At 37.4% G+C, this 19,559-nt stretch overlaps 1 protein-coding gene across 11 annotated transcripts; it reads right to left on the reverse strand.

Annotated features, from left to right (window-relative positions):
- Nucleotides 1-102: 102 nt before the first annotated feature.
- On the reverse strand, nucleotides 103-9,706 carry LOC104249616 (alpha-L-arabinofuranosidase 1-like). 11 transcript variants are annotated; one of them, XM_009806078.2, is made up of 20 exons: nucleotides 9,351-9,515; nucleotides 8,238-8,375; nucleotides 7,617-7,825; nucleotides 7,225-7,279; nucleotides 6,552-6,763; nucleotides 6,072-6,193; nucleotides 5,814-5,961; nucleotides 5,236-5,305; nucleotides 4,473-4,618; nucleotides 4,299-4,344; nucleotides 4,138-4,190; nucleotides 3,329-3,473; nucleotides 3,039-3,157; nucleotides 2,858-2,929; nucleotides 2,513-2,616; nucleotides 2,139-2,195; nucleotides 1,851-2,049; nucleotides 1,090-1,236; nucleotides 815-984; nucleotides 103-671 (listed from the first exon to the last, which is right to left on the reverse strand). In XM_009806078.2, the coding sequence occupies exons 2-19, from the start codon at nucleotides 8,242-8,244 to the stop codon at nucleotides 835-837; spliced, it is 2,061 nt and encodes a 686-aa protein (XP_009804380.1). In that variant the 5' UTR covers nucleotides 8,245-8,375; nucleotides 9,351-9,515; the 3' UTR covers nucleotides 103-671; nucleotides 815-834. The 11 variants fall into 11 exon arrangements, with proteins under 11 accessions (XP_009804380.1, XP_009804378.1, XP_070021670.1 ...); XM_009806076.2 differs by having other exon boundaries at nucleotides 650-984; XM_070165569.1 differs by having other exon boundaries at nucleotides 650-984; nucleotides 7,617-7,834.
- Nucleotides 9,707-19,559: the final 9,853 nt, after the last annotated feature.

The raw sequence follows: 19,559 nt of genomic DNA on the forward strand, positions 1-19,559 counted from the left end.
TTTTTTTTTTTTGCAATCCGCTAGGCAAGCGCCTAGGGCTAGTTTTTTTTTATTTATTAATAAATGAAAATAAAAGTACAACAATTAGGAACAGTACAAATAAGGGGGACAATAGCACCGGTATTGTTACCTATATGCCTTGGCTATATAATCACTCCTCTGCGCCTCACATTGCGTTAAGATGACAGCCTAATGTAGAGGATTCATGGTGTAGCTGCCGGCAATGTCTCACGAGGGCATATAATCTCATAGCCGTGTGGATATTTTTCCAAAGGCATAGGACCAAGGCAACTCAAACCGGGTTAAACCTTACCTTACTAATCCTATTGACATACATCAGAATTTGCCAATTTTACTGTACATTTTGCCAGCAGATATAGCAAAGCAATTAAGAAACTATGTTTCCCCCTTATAACTTTCAACAACTCTTCATCCTGAAAAACAGCACTCGTGATCATTTATGCAGATAGGCTGCCAATATCACACCCTTTTGGGGTGCGGCCCTTCCCCGGACCCTGCATGAATGCGGGATACTTTGTGCACCAGGCTGCCTTTTTTGCCTGACAAAAGGGCACGAGTTGATAGAAAACAAAGATGCTCAGACGATCTTTTCTTATCAATCATTCATCTAGAAGTAGCAGAGACAGAATTGCACAATTGCTTCGTTTTATCTGAAAAGGATAGAGGTGCCAACTGTTTCAAAGAAGTTCTACAACAAACGCCTTAAAAGTGTAACAGAAAAGCGACTAAATGGAAACATCAAGAACTAAAGATACATGAAAATTAGATGAAAATGATATTATTCATTACTGACATTTTCAATGATGCATAGTTTTAGAATGAAGATTCAAGGCCAGAAGCAGTTGTTGTTGTCCTAATGCTGATGGATTTTCTTAACAAATCAAACGAAGTGAAAGAATACGGTGAAAGTACAACATCCATGTTCTCGCTAACTTGTTTGACCAAAGTTTCAACTGGTGACACCTGTAGATAATAAGATTATAAGATTTCAAGGAAAGCAGTCACCAAACTAAAGGGAATAAAACTCTGTTTTGATCAAGTCAAGTATGAAATGGAACATGTTTGTACCTTCTTAGGATCTTCAAAAGAATTCTCATCCATCACATTGGTAGATGTTAATGTAGTTTTTGTTGCCCCAAAGGACTGCAACGAGTTCTGCTCCAATCCACTGATAGAGATTTTAAGAGCAACTGTGCTGCTCCCAAAGTTCACAACCTGGAAATATTATCTTTGACAAATGAGTCGTGTGAAAAAAACGACAAATGAATCATGAAATAACAAATTTAGACTAGGTTGTGTAGCTGCAAAATGAACAACTTTTGATTGTAGCAAGTATGAATGAACTCAGACTGAACACCATATAAATCTATCCTCACTAAAGCAAACCAATGTATGATATTAGAATTCCAAGTACTTATAACCTATGAAATAAGAGTGGTCTTAGTTTGTTTGACACATATAGTTTGTTCACAGCAGAGTCGGATCCAGGATTTAATGTTTATAGGTTCCTGCAACGACTTTGAGTAAATTTTTAATAGTGACTAGGTTCACATTCAAATATTTAAAGATAATTAGTAAATTTTTCGAACACATTGACACTGTTGGGACAAAAGCTATGAGTTCACGTGAACCCGTAGGTTGCAAGGTGGATCCGCCCCTGGTTCACAGAGTGATACATGAAGTTTGAATATAGATAATGTAAGTCTTTAGAGGCGCTAATGATAACAGTCTATATGAAATTATACAACACTAGCTTACTTTTAGCAGTTCAAGAGAAGAAATTATCCAAACCCTTAAATAATCATCAATCAGATCGATAAATTCTCCACCTTTATTCTTAAGTACTCGTTGTCATCAATCTCATTTCGCCAGGTTATGGCAGATGCTATTAGTGAATCTGAAGAATTAGCTTGAAGTGTTGAACTTAGAAGAGTTGCGCCGTTTGACTCTTTGAAAAGGTGTTGCATCCAATAACTAGGGGTTCCATATGCCTGTGAAGAAGTGAAAACAATCGCATCTGCTTTCCACCTAAGTAAAAGAGCATTATTTTACAGAGATGATCCAATTTTGAAGAAAATGAGAAGAAGAAGAGTAAGAGCAGAAGAAATCAAACATACATCCAGTCATTGTTATTAGCGAATAGGGGTGCATAGCTTGCCATTTCAACTGCATCACTGCATGAGAATAAATAATAGGTTATCATCGAGCTAGTGGCAGAGGCAGGATCTCCACGAAGGGGGTTCAAAATTTTTTTTTTGTAACTAGTGGGAATTGAACCCATGACCTTATGTAGATTTTAAACCCCCTTGACCACTAAACTACACTTTTGGATTGTGTTAAGGGTGTTCAAAACTTAATATATAGAGATAAAAAACAGATTTTGCCTTATATATACAGTGTAATTTTTCGGCGAAGGGTGTTCGCCCCCCTAAATCCGCCCCTCGAGCATAGAAATCAGTAGTTGATATATATTCCCAAAAATGGCAGGTACCTGTTCTTTTCTACCCCAATGAGGAAACCAGCTTCAGCCAATGCTGCTAAAAGACTACCTTTTCCAGCATCATTTCCGTGCACAGCATACTCACTTATAAAAGCCTATAGAAATAAACACTATACATAAGCACCACTAACAACAACAGCAGCAACAAACCCAGTATAGCCCCACAAGTGGAGTTTTGGGAAGGGTAGTGTGTACGCAGACCTTACCCCTACCTAGAAGGTAGAAAGGTTGTTTCCTATAGACCAAGGAAAGATGAAGAGAAAGCAGTAGTAGAACTATACATAAGCACCATTTAAAACAAAATGCAGTAATCATCAAAGGAACACTTAACCCTACCTTCGGTCCATTGCGTGGTGCGTCATCGAAATGGTTGGCAAGAGAGAACACAGTACTTGCATTGTCATAAATCTAACCACAGAAACAACACAACATTAAAAGCTAGACATAAGGTAAACAAAGTTAGCTCCCACTGTACCTGCTTTGCGAAATATGGACTTAAACGACATCAAAATCTTACGTGAAAATCATATAAATCAGCTGGATGATCCAATGCTTTGGCAGAAGCATCACAGTTAGAGATTATCTTAATATCTGGGTAGGCTTCTTTGATTGCTGAATAGAACTTGAGGTAATTTCCTGAATCATATTACAAGGATTTCAGGTCTTGACTCAATCGTCAAAATTCTTGGGAGGCCATGAAACATGCGCGACTATAAAGTGATGTCCCAGCTACAAAGTTATAGGGCATACTATTCTTTATGTATATCATGAAAATGTGATCTGCTAAATACAGTAAGGTCTGCATACCTCGGTACTGTGTCTTATCACAATCCTCGTTTCCAATAGCAACATATCTCAAATCAAAGGGCTCTGGATGTCCCATTGCAGCTCGAATCGAACCCCATTTTGAGTCAGAACCACCTCTTGCAAATTCAAGACCATCTAAGATTTCCTGAACATCGACAACATATGCTTATAAAACATAAAAGAGTGCTCAATATGCAATATCCACATACTTTTTTCACATATGTGGGTCATGAGAAATTGAGTTTAAAGTCCATGAGTTGCTTCTAGACCTCTTTATGGTTTACAGTTGCTTCTGTTACAACCATTAAAACCCTTAAAGTTTGACTTTCACCTGTTACATAAATTGTTCAACTTAATGAAACACAGGCTGAGTAGCGCAACATTTCAATTCCAAGGATTATAGTCATCAAAAATGTGGTGAGATTTGGTAAAAAATAGAGATTTCAACAACAACAAAAAACCCAGTGAAATCTCACAAGTGGGGTCCGGGGAGGGTAATGTGTACGCTGACCTTACCCTACCTTATGAAGGTAGAGAGGTTCTTTCCGATAGACCCTTGGCTCAAGAGATTTCATGGCTGACAAAAGAGGAAACTAAAATGGAAAAAGAAAGATCATATTTAATTTAAAAAGTCTCATACCAATATGCCTCTATCTTTTAGTAAATCTTTGGGAGTCTTGATAAGTTGTATGTCTAGAACTTTTAGCATCAAATTGAACTTTATTATAGAATACATGCCTTTTAAGTTTTAAATCAGATTTTAGCAAGTAATGTCCATATCATTTGTATAAGAAAATTCGGAAACCTACTTGCACGAGAGGTAAGACATGGAAAGTGTCAACTTGATCATTGTGGCTGATTCCTGAGAATAATACACGTATAGAGAAGAAGAAAAAAAGCTAATTAATTGCATGAAGAAAACACAGAATAAAAGAAAAGAGTAGTGCATCTTAGAATGTGGAGGTGATACCGTTGTTGAAAACCCAGATTGGCAATGCATCCAAATCCTCTGCAAGCTGCAGAAAAAAAGGACTCGAGTTATCACATGCATAAGCATACCATATTCATGTTAAGAGTGTTCGTGTGTACTTGGCCAGGTTTTTAAGTCCATTTGAATCAAATTCAGGAGAGCACAGAACGTTACCTGAAGAAACTCGAAATGACCAAGCCCATCATCAGTCCAGTAATTCCACACATCACCTAAATGCCCAGGCCTCTCTTCCCATGGTCCAATAGTTTCTTTCCACCGGAATGCATTTCTTAACCAGCCGCCTTCAACAAAACAGCCTCCTGCAGACATATATGGTGATAAGTTTATCCACACTGAACAACATCATCAAATACCTCAACCTTGTAAATTAAGACACAGATGGAGTTAAAACACTTATACGATCACTAAATATTTTTGGGAAGTATGAAGTCGGAAGCATGAACTGTCCCAAATGACTGCACTACCAAATGACAGATAGACTCCTCAACTTCTCATAATTGTTTCATCATAGCATAGAAGATTTCTTTTATCGATAAGAAGAATTAGATTACTTGATCTCCAGTTGGCTTGAGCATAATCAACGGAAAGTATCCTTAGGGCATTGTAGATTTCTTATTTTCACGCATGTTAGCATAAGTTTTTTCATTAATGAATACATTTAACTTCATTATAGGAACACTGTGAGCATAATTTCCAGTTACATTCAATTACTTTAAGGAGTAACTGATCACTCGTGGCTTTTAAGGCATCCCTTTGAGTATCATTCCTTTTTATGATAATGTGTATAACAATATTCTTTCTCATCAAGAGGGAAGTGAGTACAGAAGCCTAAATAACTAAGAGGTAGAAAATACTAACTCTGAGTTAATTGCAAATAAACCATATAACGCCTTGCTCCATCAGCTGGTAATGTTACCTGGAAATCTGATGAATGCTGGTTTCAAGGCTTTAAGCATTCCAAAAAGGTCTTTCCGGAAGCCATGCCCCTGCACCAAGAAAATTGCCAAAATTACATTTATGACACGATTTGGGGAGCTTTGGCGTAACTGGTAAAGTTGCCACCATGTGACCAGGAGATCACGGGTTCGAGCTGTGAAAACAGCTTCTTGCAAAAATGTAGGGTAAGGCTGCGTACGATCGCCCCTTGTGGTCGGGCCTTTCCCTGGATCCTGCGCATAGCAGGAGCTTAGTGCACTGGGCTGCCTACATTTATGACACGAATACAACAACAAGAAAGCAAATAATTGAACCACAACATGCTCACTGACATAGAAGGATCAATTAAGTAATGGTATTTATAGCGAAAAACAAGGGCAACTAATAGTTGCAATAATTTGTAAATTTATTCAGGTTAAGTTGACAACTACTGGATGTTCTTGGTTAAATGGTTAGCACGCCTTCTAATTTTCTTAATTTAAACCTAATAAAATTCAACTCCTTAAAAGTTAAATCCTTCTCCGAAAAGTTAGCAATAAGTTCCTAAATATACATTACCTTGTACGTGTCCATAGGCATCAATGATACTTGATCAAACCATATAACACCCTTTGTAGCTGATCTCAGTTCGAGTCTTGAATTGGGATCTGTTCCTTCCGCTTCCAACAAAACCTCCACCTTTGTCCAATTTGATACATTTGCAGCTCTGCAAGAACATTAAAGAATGAACTGTAAGCAAGATCTGAACTTTGTTGAAACATTGGTATGAAAAATTGGAAAACATAGACAACTATATATGTGGCATATGATACTTACACTACGACAACAGTAGCCAGCTTCTTTAATCCATTTGAACCGGTTAAACCTACTGATAAATTAATAGACTCTTGTGAACGCACATAAAACACCAGTTTGTATCTCTTTCCCTGTTCAATATTCTGCATAAAAGCATAAAAATAAGAAAAACAAGCAACAAGGACACAACAAACTCATGAGTATATAAATATAGAACCGCTAAACTCTAATGGTCGTTACTTGGTTTTGTTTTATGGATCATAATCTGAATAAACCACCAAATCACAAAAAGCAAAGTAGCAATAGCACACCGAAAATCTAATTTACCATATAATTTTAGTGGAAATTAACATGAGAGACTTGAAAATACATATGAAGCAAGTTTGTTGTGCTTTTGCTATTTGCCAGAATAGTGAACATTTTTATGGTGAATATCTGCGAGAGGAACTTAGAGACCTGTAAAGAACATTAAGCCAAGATAAAGAAAAGATGGTAAAGTACCATGCCCCAGAATCCCGGGTTGTAGACACCAACTCCTCCATCTGGACAGAGTTTGGCACCTTTACTGTCACAAAGCACCTGTACTCGAAGTGCAACTTTATTCCGATCAAAGCATGATGAAAGCTCAGTTGATACGATCACAGAAGACTCATCGCCAATGATAGACCAAGGTTCAATGCTAGATGGAAAATTATGGCCTCCAGATTCAAAACCTGAAAGTAGTTTTTGAAGAAAACTAAAATTTAAAATCGAAGACAAGACGATTTAAGAGGCAAAGCCTATGACTGTACATGACTGGAAATCAATTGATAATTTTAAGGGCCTTATTGTTATACCCAACAAAGTCTTGTTATCAATCAAAAAGCAGAACTGTTGAACCATAGTACCATACTGGAACATATAAACTCTCCAATTTAACATTTCATGTACAAATATATTTCAAAGAAAAAGTAATTATGACGATGGAAGAGAGAAAAAATCATATATTAATGTGTCTGAGTTTCTATTTGACCAAGAGTAAATGTCATTGTCTTCATATTTTCCACCTATAAATCCTGCTCCTTTTTGTTTTAAAATGAAAGATAGGTATAAGCATTCACTCCAAGTGAAAACATGTCTTTATTCAATTTACAGGCTTTTCCTTTTCTAGATCAACCAAAAAACTGAAGCTCACCTCTGTTGCTGATAAGTTCAGCCCACAATCCACCAGCACCAGCATGATTGATCTCCTGAAACAAAATACCTAAGGTGTCATATATTATTCAATTGAAAGTATCTAATCATCACGGTAAATGCATCCCATTTGATTTTCCAAGAGTCTGGTAATAGTTTCCAACTTATGCCAATAAAATAAAGTAGGAAGGACTTCCAGCCAGATAGTTGGAGAAATGTGAATAGGTATTTCAGTTTATATTACTTTTTTGCCTTTTTTTCTTTCCGTAGTTCAAGAACTCTGAACCCTGAACCTTAAAAGTTAAAACAGGAGTAGCTTAATGCAATGCATGAAATAATTTTATTCCAAGGTACAATTTCATTAAGCGGAATGTTATAATTCCATAAACTCACCTCAAAGAATATTCCAAACAGAGTATCCGGCATTTTCCTCGCTGATGCTTCAGATGCATTTACTAACAGTAGCGCTGTTTCGTTTGCATCAATCCCACTTGCAGAGCATTGGTATTGGACGGATATTCCAAATAGAACTAAAAGGAGAATACAACAAAGGGAGCGGCTTGAATCCATATCCTTCTCACACCATTCAATGTTCCTGGAGCCTATTTAAGCTTTAACAAAGATGCTAATTCAGTTAGATTGTGATCAATCAAAAGAACAAAACTAGTAAGGTCATTAAATTTTGCAACGATCTGATGTTGTCGAGAGATAGGACCACTAAGATGATAGTTCAAACAAATAACAATAAGTGTCAGCCTGTCACACTTTTCTGCTTGTTACGAACAGTATTAGTGGAAAAGAAAGAATACAACTGAAAAAACTCATAAATACAGATAAGAAAAAGATAGATTGTTTCAGTGTGGACAGAGTGGTAAGGCTAATTCACCAACTTACATAGCATCTTAAGTTACTAGTCAAGCGTTGACAGAAGGGCAGCTCGGTGCACTAAGCTACAGCTATGAGAGGGGTCCGGGGAAGGGCCGGACCACAAAGGTCTATTGGACGCAGCCTTACCCAGCATTTCTGAAGAGGCTGTTTCCACGGCTCGAACCCGTGACCTCCCGATCACATGGCAGCAGCTTTACCAATTACGCCAAGGCTCCCCTTCATAAAACCAGTAAGCTGTATTCATCAGGATGTCACTCCAGTAAGCTGTATTCATCAGGAGATATAAATCTATAATAGCTCAAAATCCAAAGAATCGGTAGCATATTCAAGTATCCAACTTACAAAGAGAGTTGTATTGGACAGATAACTAGTTAAATGTCTTGCTCTTTTAAGTAATTATTAGTATATCTTTTTACTAACTCTCACTTGTCCCTTTCCCAAAATCTCAAAAATCATAAGTGAGGACCAGTATGGCCTCGGACCATATTTAAAACTAGATAAAGGAAGAAAAGAATGGAAAAAAAAGAATAAAATAAGTCTTTCCCTTTTGACTCAAGTATCGACTCATCCAGTCAATGAAGATAGAAAAGCTTTAAATTTTCTTTACTTCTCACTTTTCCAGTAAAATCAACCAAATGAACGATGTGGTGCAGCGGATGGGCTGCTCTATCAGAGGTGTTGGATTCTAGCCCTGGGTATGGAAAAATCCTTGGTAGGGAGCGCTTTACCCCGAATGGAGCCCTACGGGGTGCGAATCCGGATATAGTCGGCCTCCAATGCGGGTACCGGTCACCGGGGGTGGGAAACCAAAAAAAAAAAAAAGACAAAGGAAAACTACTTTTCTTTCCCTTTCTCCTCCATTTCTCCTTTCTTCTCTTTATTTAAGTAAAATTTACAAGCTGAATTACAAGGAGAGACACAGGCAAAACACAAAACAAGCATTTGACTAGCCACAATTTGATAAAACAACTAAGTAGATGTCTGCTTGAGTAAAAGAAGGGGGTGAGGATTCGGGGCAACTACAAGATACCGACAAATTAATCAGTTAAGCAATATATTAAGCTAGAAAAACATCAAAAGACTGCGATATTACAATCAATTGACAAGAATTGCTGAATCCATGTGAGAAAGCAGCAAATATAATAATTTAAGTACTATTAATTGCAAGAAAACAATTACTGTATGTAATAAACACAAAAGGCAAAAACAACATTTGTTTCAAGCTCACTCATTTTTCACCTGGAAATGCCACAAACCCCACAATGCAGTCTTCTTGATTTAGTAATTTAGTGGGAAGAACACTCTTCTGGGGGGGGGGGGATTTTTAGTTAGTTATGCAGTGATCTCACTCTTGTGCATGTGTGATTAAGTGTTATATGTACAGATTCAAGATTTCTGTATACATGCATTGTGTGTGTGTATATATATATATATAGATTGAAGTGGGGCATAACATATAAGAATTGTTGCTTGAAGTATGTAAACTATGGAGAGGCAGAAGAAACAAAGCAAGTCGTGACATCATTACCTTTGCTTTCACGTAAACAAGCATCTTTGTTCCCTTGTAGTGGCAAATGTTTTTTCAGGACTGACTAATGTCACCATTCCCTTGAGAGTACCTTTTCCATTGACCCCACAAGGGCCCCACACTCTGCAAATTGCTGATTATTTGATTATCTGTTTGCTAAAAATTTCTTGTTACACCCTCTCCGCCCTTATACATTTGTCTCGTACACTTCCTCGATTCACTTTTACTTGTCCATTATTGCTCACCCCTTAAGAAATACTACTTTCGTTTCAATTTAGATAAAGTAGTTTGGATTTGAACCGATGACCTTACAAAGGTTTTGAACCTTCTTGACCACTAAGCTATGCTTTTGTTTTGAACCTCCTTGACCACTAAGTTATGCTTTTGGGCTGTATCAAGGTTATTCAAAACATAATATATAGAGGTAAAAAATAGATTTTGCCTCGTATATACAATGTAATTTTTCGGTGAAGGGGGTTCGGGTGAATCCCCTTCCGCCCCCTAAATCCGCTCCTGAAAAATGGGTAAAATAAAGAGTTTAAAGTTGAATTATTTCCAATTGTAGAAATGTGTCATTCTTTTTGCAACGGGCTAATAAGGAAAGTGTATCATCTAAATTGAAATATAGGTAGTAATAAATTGCATAATTTACCGTGATACCCATATTAATTGGTACATAGTCGTAATGGATTTGAAAAATAATTTGGAATGAGTAACTAATGCTAAGGGCAAAACAGGAAAAATAAATTATTTTTCTTTTGATATGCGAAAAGTGACAAGTAAAAAAATAAAAATTTATTTTTAGAATACTTGACAGTAGTATTTATCTAAACTTTATGTTTTCCAAAAAATATTTTCTAAAAAAAACTCAATCAAGCTCCCTTTTTTTCAATAGGCATAGGCATTTACAAACAAATTTAGCTCGTCGGATTAACAGGAACATAATTTAAATATTGGCCTCAAAAACTATCATACGGTGAATTTTTTATTCGGACTCGCATTGCATAGTCCACACACCGGTGAGGAGGTGTGAGCGACTGGCTGTAGTGGGCACGCGGAGAGATAGAGGACGACCTAAGAAGTATTGGGGAGAGGTGATCAGACAGGACATGACGCGACTTAGGATTACTGAGGACATGGCCCTTGACAGGGAATTATGGAGGTCGAGTATTAAGGTTGTAGGTTAGGGGAGAGTTGTGAATATTTCTACAGCACAATAGAGTGAGACTAGCCAGTTAGGAGTTAGAATAAGAATGTCATTGGTCGTCTATTGATGCAGGGCTTTACCTGCTAGTTTTACTATACCAGCCATCTTTTTCGTATTTCGTATTCTGTATTTCATATCTCTTGTATTGCTGTTATTTTATTATGCATTTTTATGGTACTAATATATCGGCTCCTGTTGCTTTTTGAGCCGAGGGTCTCCTGGAAACAGCCTCTCTACCCTTCGGGGTAGGGGTAAGGTCTGCGTACATATTACCCTCCCCAAACCCCACTTGTGGGATTATACTGGGTCGTTGTTGTTGTTGTTGTATTGCATAGTCCACTAAGAGAGATAAAGAGGGTGTTTGGCTAAGCTTATAAGCTGGTCAAACTGGCTTTATAAGCAGTTTTTGGCTTATCTACGTGTTTGGTAAAATTAAAAGTGTTTATAAGCCAAAAACTCTTATAAGCACTTTAGGTTTGACCAAAATATTTACTATTCTATCCATAAAATACTTCTTTTTAAAGCAAAACTCTTCGTATACCCAGTTCTTCAGCTGCTTATAATTAATTTCAGCACTTTTATCCAAACACGTAACTGCTTATTTTTTAAACCAACTTCAGCACTTAAAAGTGCTTTTCAGCACGTAATGCTTATCAGCACGTAATGCTTATCAGCTACTCTAAATCAAGTAAGCCAAACGGGCAAGAAATTCTCAATTTTTACTAGAACACGAAATCTCTAGTTAGAGGTTGCGAGATTTCAACAACCATCCTATTACACCCCTTAGTGTAACTATTATTTGATTTTAAATAAGTTAAAATCTGTTAGAAATATAATTTAATTCCAAATTGGTTAAGATTGATCATTTGAATCTTCTTTACTCATTTTGCTTTTTTTAGATCAACAAATTTAAATGACTAAATAAAGAGAAATAAAATCGTAACAAACTTAAATGACTAATGAAGAAAATTGCAATGCATGAGGCAAAATAACTACCGTTTATTAATGGGAAAGGAAATACAAATATGAGAATAGGACCACATGGATATTCTATAATTTGTTATGAGAATATCAGAACTTTAGAGGCAAAACGGGATCGAATAACCAGTATACAAAAATTCATGATAAAGCGTAAAAGTAAGATTGTCAAGCTAAGGGCCATGTCTATTTGTGGGTGTGTTTGGTACGAAGAAAAATATTTTTCAGAAAATGTTTTCGATTTTTTCATGTTTTGTTGGTTTAATGATTTTGGAAAATAGATGACAAGACTCAAGAGCGACCAAAAATAATTTCTTATCTACAACGGTTTACTTTTTATGTCCGTTGAACTTCAGAACTTTGATATAGACGAAATAAAAGCGTTAATTCACTCCAAAAATTAGCCTATAAAATTTGAGATTTCATTCGGCATATAAATGCAATAACAATCTATTTGTAATCAACAAGGGACTCAATACTTATCTAGCAAATAAAATTTTGACCTTATTAGTTAAATCAAATGTGTAACGGGTTAAATTACAACAATAACAACAACAACAAACTCGGTATAATTTCACAAGTGCGGTCTGGAGACGGTAATGCGTATGCAGACGTTACCCCTACCTTGAAGGCAGAGAGACTATTTTCAAAAGACCCTCAACTAAAGAAAAAATAAAAAGAAAACAATAACAATAGGCAGTAACAACAACAAAATATTAAGAAATAAGCATAATGAACAACAAATAGTAATAGAAATTTGTAACACATTAAATTGAATATGAAATAATTATCAATGTAAAAGTACTTTTCACAATAAAATAGATTACGCTAACTAGGGGATACAATTTTTTAAGAACTTTACAATAAATTACTTCAACACTAATCGATAGATTGGAGGATCAGAGTCTATTTTTTAGGATCACTGCAATTAGCTTATATCTCCACATGGTGTTTATCGATCTAGAGAAAGCGTGCGACAGGGTTTATAGGGAGGTCCTATGAAGATGCCTAGAGGTTAAAGGGGTCCCGGTTGACTACATTAGGTGATTAAAGACATGTATGATGGATCTAAGACTCGGGTTAGGACAGTAGGAGGCGACTCCGGCCATTTTCCGATTGTTAAGGGATTGAACCAAGGGTCTGCGTTCAGCCCTTTCCTATTTGCCCTGGTGATGGATGCCATAACGCATCATATTCAAGGGGAGGTACCATGGTGCATGCTATTTGCGGATGACATAGTCCTAATTGACGAGACATGACACGGAGTCAACGAGAGGCTAGAGGTTTGGAGACATGCCCTTGAGTCTAAAGGTTTCAGGCTGAGCAGGACGAAGACGGAATACCTCGAGTGCAAATTTGGGACCGAGCCGACGGAAGCAGGAGTGGAAGTGAGGCTCGACTCGCAAGTCATCCCTAAGAGGGGTAGTTTCAAGTACCTTGGGTCAGTTATTCAGGGGACCGGGGAGATCGATGAGGATGTCACACATCGTATAGGGGTGGGGTGGATGAAGTGGAGGTTAGCAACGGGAGTCTTGTGTGACAAGAAAGTGCCACCGTTACTAAAAGGTAAGTTTTATAGAGCAGTGGTTAGGCCTGCTATGTTGTATGGGACCGAGTGTTGGCCGGTTAAAAATTCACACATCCAGAAGATGAAAGTAGCAGAGATGAGGATGCTGAGGTGGATGTGCGGGCATACAAGGATGGACAAGATTAGGAATGAAGATATTCGAGAGAAGGTGGGCGTGGCCCCCATGGAGGACAAGATGCGGGAAGCAAGACTCAGATGGTTCGGGCACATTCAGAGGAGGAGCACTGATGCACCAGTGAGGAGGTGTGAGCGACTGGCGGTGGTGGGCACGGGGAGAGGCAGAGGGAGGCCTAAGAAGTATTGGGGGGAGGTGATCAGGCAGGACATGGCACGACTTAGGATTTCCGAGGACATGACCCTTGACAGGGAATTGTGGAGGTCGAGCATTAAGGTTGTAGGTTAGAGGGTAGTTTGTGAATATTAATACATCGCACTAGAGTGAGACTAACCATTTAAGAGTTAGTCTTAGGATGCTACTGATCAGCTACTGATGCAGCGCTATATCTGTTGGATATTAGTATACCTTACATCCTTTTCTCCATCATTTTCGTACTTTCTATATTTCTTATATTGTTATTATTTTTATTTTATGTTATGTATTATATGTTTTATTATGAGCCTATTGATAGTACTAATATATTGTCTCTTGTTGCTCTCTTGAGCCGAGGGTCTCCTGGAAACAGCCTCTCTGCCCCTTGGGATAGGGGTAAGGTCTGCGTACATATTACTCTCCCCAGACCCCACTTGTGGGATTATACTGGGATGTTGTTGTTGTTGTTGTTGTATTGTTGTTTAGTTTATACTTCTTTATTAGTTGATGGATAAGACTCTTTTACTCCTTTTACTATTGATTTTGAGAGTTTTTCGTGGAAAAAAATATTTTTACATATAGATAGTCAATCAATTATATTAGTAGTTATTTAGTTGTGCAATCTGTGCTATCTGGAACTTCTTTTGGTTCGCTTTTGCACTTTCTTGAGTTCTTTTGGACGCTAAAGCGCATTAAGAAAACCTGCTTTGCTGGAAAAACGTTCTTGTAACACATAAATCGGATTTATCAAAGACTTATAAATCGATTTCATCAAATGCGACTTATAAATCGCATTCATTCTTTTAAATCGGACTTAGAAGCCACAATCATCTTCCAAATCAAATGCGACATATAAATTGCATTTACTAATCGGAACCTATTGTCATTACCCCAAACAAGATCCGGTCGTGATGACGCCTCTCGTGAAGACAAGGCCAGCCGACACAATTCCAAAATTCATTTTTAACAATTTAATTAGTCAATTTAAGTCATTTATAAGAATAAACCCCCAACAAGTATAAATTTAGTGAAATAGAACAAGTGCGGAAATAGATACAGCACGACATCGGGGGTGTCACAAGTCACGAGCAACTACATCTCTGTCTCAATACAATAAAGTCTAAACAAAACTGAAAGACCATACTAACTAAAGCTAGGGAAGATAGGAGGGAGAAGAACAGGGCTGCGAACGCCATGCAGCTGCCTTGTCGACTCCGAAATCCTGCTGAATGGACAATCAATGCTCACTATCGTGACCCGCAACTCCTGGATCTGCACACATGGTACAGGGAGTAATGTGAGTACGCCAACTCAGTAAGTAATAAAAGTAAATGAAAGCTGAGCAGAAAGAAAATACATAATTTCACGTCATAGCACTACAACAAATATTGTATATTTCTAAAAAAAACAGTACAAAAACCATTTTCTCATAAAATAACTCAGTTTCAGTAAAATCATTTCCTTTTAAAACATCTTTCAATAGTTTCAAACGAGTGATGAAAATAGTGAGAAAATGGTAGAAACATAAACAGCTCCTCGGGCAAAACATGTACCATAAACCGCCTTTCGGGCATAATATGAACAAAACCAGCCCCTCGAGCTACCGCACAATCACTCGTAATCAGCCCCTCGGGCATAACATGAATAAAGAACCGCCCCTCGGGCAACAACATGAAACAACAACAGCCCCTCGGACTATATCATATCACTCTCACTGGGTACCCGCGCTCACTGGGGGTGTACAGACTCCTGGAGGGGTCCCTTACGGCCCAAGCGCAATAACAAGCCATCTCGTGGCATAATCAAATAGGCTCTTGGCCTCATATCAACAAGTCACCTCGTGGCGTAACAAATCAGGCCATCAGCCTCAAAATCATGAATCAGTATAACACTGTTGCGGCGCGCAGCCCGATCCCATAATATCATCACAACACAGGCCCTCGGCCTCACTCAGTCAGAAATCTCTCATGCCACTCGGACAACAGTAAAACATGATGCCCATCCCAAAATATCATATAAAATATCAAAACGGAGTAAATATGGCTGAGTTATGAAAACAGTAGAATACAACATGACTGAGTACAAATATGAAGTCAAAACAATGAGGAATAGTAGTAAAAATCCCCTAAGGGTCCAAAACAGTTGGCACAAGGCCCAAATATGGCATTCAACCCAAAACATGATAATACTTTCCAAAACACAATGATATCAAATAGTTTTCAATCAAATACGCGGTTTAACAGTCATACGGGACGGACTAAGTCATAATCCCCAACGGTGCACGACCTCACGTTCATCATCTAGTGTGTGTGTCACCTCAAAGTAGCACAACGATGTAAAATCCGGGGTTTCATACCCTCAGAAAAATATTTACAATCGTTACTTACCTCAATTCGAGCAAAATCCTACTCTGAAATGTCTTTGTCGCTCAAATCGGCCTCCAAATGTCCCGAATCTAGTCACAATTAACTCGATTCATTCAATTCATATTATAGGAATTAATTCCATATGAAAATACTAATTTTCCAACAAAATCCAAAATTAACCCAAAAATCGCCCATGGGACCCACGTCTCGGAATACGACAAAAGTCATGGAATATGAACCCCCATCCAACCATATAAATTTTACCAAAATCCGACATCGGATTGGCTTTCAAGTCTTAAAAATTCATCTTTATGGAATTTTAGAAAATTCCTCCATTTCTCTTCAAATATCAATAATCTAACGCCAAAAATGAAGATTTATTCATGAAATATAATAACAAGGGAGTCAAGAACACTTACCCCAAGTTTTGTGGTGAACTTTGCCTCTGAAAATTGCCCAAACTGAGCTTGGGAGTCCAAAAATGAAAGAAAACTCGGGATGTTCGTTATGCATTGTCCAGAATTTTTTGCAGTACTGTTCACGTGTGTTACTATTCCCGGATACTATTTACAGATACCGTACATGCTACTGTACATGGATATTGTTCACGCAGGTGTGGTCACTGTTCATACGTGCGAAAAATGCAGAAACTGCCCAGTAAATTTCAGTAGATAAATACAAGTCCGAATTGATTCGTTAACCTTCCGAAATCCACTCGAGGCCCTTGGGACCTCAACAAAATATACCAACAAGTCCTAAAATATCATACAAACTTAGTCAAAACCTCAAATCACATCATAAAATGCTAAAACCGTGCATCACACCCCAATTCAAGCCTAATGAATCTAAGAACGTCCAACTTCTATATTCGATGCAAAAACCTATCAAATCAAGTCCGAATGACTTCAGATTTTACATACAAGTCATAAATGACATAACAAAGCTATGAAAATTTTCATAACTGGATTCCAATCCCGATATCAAAAAGTGAACTCTCGGTTAAACTTTTTCAAAAATCTGCTACTTTTCAACTTTCGCCAAAATGTGCTGAATTGTCCTACGGACATCCAAATCCAAATCCGAACACTCTCCTAAGTCCAAAATCACCATATGAAACTATTGGAATCATCAAAATTCCATTCCGGGGTCGTTTGCTCAAAAGTCAAATCTCCGGTCAAACTTAAGAAATCTTTAGCCTTAGATTTCTAGATTTCGTTAAATGGCGATAATTTGATCTAGGGACCTCCGAATTCAATTTCGTGCATATGACCAAGTCCCAAATCACGATACGGAACTACCGAAATGGTCAAAACTTGGATTCGAGTTAGTTCGCTCAAAATGTTGACCGAAGTCAACTAAGTTGAGTTTTAAAGCTCTAATTCACAATTTAATCCATTTTTCACATAAAACCTTCCAGAAAATTATATGGACTGCGCACGCAAGTCGAGGAATTATTGATACCGCTTTTCAAGATCTTAAAATACTGAGATAATTATTTAATTTAAAGATGACATTTTGGGTCATCACATTCTCCACCTCTAAAACAAATGTTCGTCCTCGAACGTACTAAGAATTATTCTCAGGTTGCCAAATTGACGATTTTACTTTTACACAAATATTCGCGGTTGATACCATATTACCGCATTCAACATAAGTCTGACAATACCATTTCAATTGAGATTATTTCCTTTATCCATATTTGTAAACTTGAAGACCAAATTTCTTACACTCTAACCATTTTCAGAAGGTCCGATTTTCATGTCAACACATGATATTAGTCTCGACTGGCTATAGCAACTCGTGCCTACGCACCCATCAAATATGGGGTATTACATTTTCCCCCACTTAGGGTCATTCGTCCTCAAATGAGAATTAGAGTCCGTCCTCATATACATAATGTAACTTATCTCTTTCTTTTCACATCTCAATATCCCAAATTTTTCTAACTCCCAAATTTTTCAGAAATTTTGGCAGAGTCTCCCCTGTATTGGGCCTATCCACCTATCAGAGTAACACCAAAACAACTCCTAACAATATGTCCGCAACCCAACAAAGCACCACAAGGTATATATCAATAACACTAACATCCGCATTACAAGCACGCCATTATCACAATGATATCTTGTCATAAAACGCATCATATGTATGACCATAACCATATCTCTAGTCTTAATAGTTGTTCATAATAGATTACAACATTGTCAATTAACCTAATGTTAATAAAATCTTGTTTCAAACCTCCAGTTTACTAACAACGAGGCACGAAGATCTCATAATTACTTATCTGAATTAACGAGTAACAATTTACATCCCCCGGACACTCACCTCGTAGTCTAAAACTCATTAATTACAATACAAACCCGACAAATTATGTACAAAGATATTCATACAAGAATTTTCCCCCCAGATAAGTCTAATAGGCATGACTCCCTATAAGTACTATAGTACAAATTTTAATTTCACAAAGGGAGCATGTAAACACATATTTTTTTCACCACAAGGACCTCATCCTTATATAACATCCACCGCAGCTTGTAGCCCGATTTAAATATTTCACATTATATAAAACACGAGGATCTTATCCTCAACTCTGTACCACAAGTAATATGCACATCGTGCCAAATTAGAACATTCCATTTTCTTCTTTTGAATAATTTTCCGTTTAACCAAATCACAACACATAATGATAGACATAGCTATCTCCATCGAATCTCCCAACGGGAGTATTCACATAAGTAGATTTCAGAATTACGAAGTTCACTCATAAGTGGAGCACAATAGGAGGACTTGTCTCGATACTCAGAACCAAATCAAGTAAAAAAATTGTTACTTTATAATAATTCGAGACCGTACTTGTAGCGACACCATCTGATGTTGCGACCTCAGGCATACCATAGAAAAATATATCAAAGGGCTGGGTCTCCACATCTAGGAGTCTCACCTCCACCTCTAACACCCTGACCCCTACCTCTGTCTGGGCATTTAAGTGGAGTAGTAACTGCAATGGGGCGCGTAGCCTGAGTGCTTTTTAAACATTATGTTTCTCCCAAGTCTAGGAAAATCTTCCCATGATGTGCGTAATACTACCACATTCATAACAACTAGTATACGTACCCGCGCGATGCGTGGATTGTTTCAAAGGAAAAAATGATATAGTACAAATATGTCTTTATTTCAGACTAAATTTAGCGAACACATTCTAAAGAATTAAATCAAAAAACAAATATATGAATTTCATAGGATTGTATGCGAGGGACCACCAATATTTATTCACTAAAACATGATTAGTAGAGAAGGTTGGATAACTATAAGAAGCCAAAGCTAAAGTAGATTTTTCAAAATTTACTTCAAGTGCATATACACATCGCCCATATTTGCAGGGATAGTAAACAATGATACAAAATCTCAACCAATATACACATCGGCAGAAACATTTGCCTCAGAAGAATGTTCTTTGCATGTTCATGTAGT

Source organism: Nicotiana sylvestris, chromosome 12, assembly GCF_000393655.2.
Source record: "Nicotiana sylvestris chromosome 12, ASM39365v2, whole genome shotgun sequence".
NCBI lineage: Eukaryota > Viridiplantae > Streptophyta > Magnoliopsida > Solanales > Solanaceae > Nicotiana > Nicotiana sylvestris.

Coding starts and splice junctions, on each gene's coding strand:
- LOC104249616 (XM_009806078.2), bottom strand. Junction 4,345..4,472: donor GTCATTTCGAGTTTCTTCAG/GTAACGTTCTGT, acceptor TTTTTTCTGCAG/CTTGCAGAGGATTTGGATGC. Junction 2,930..3,038: donor CTGATTTATATGATTTTCAC/GTAAGATTTTGA, acceptor TTCTGTGGTTAG/ATTTATGACAATGCAAGTAC.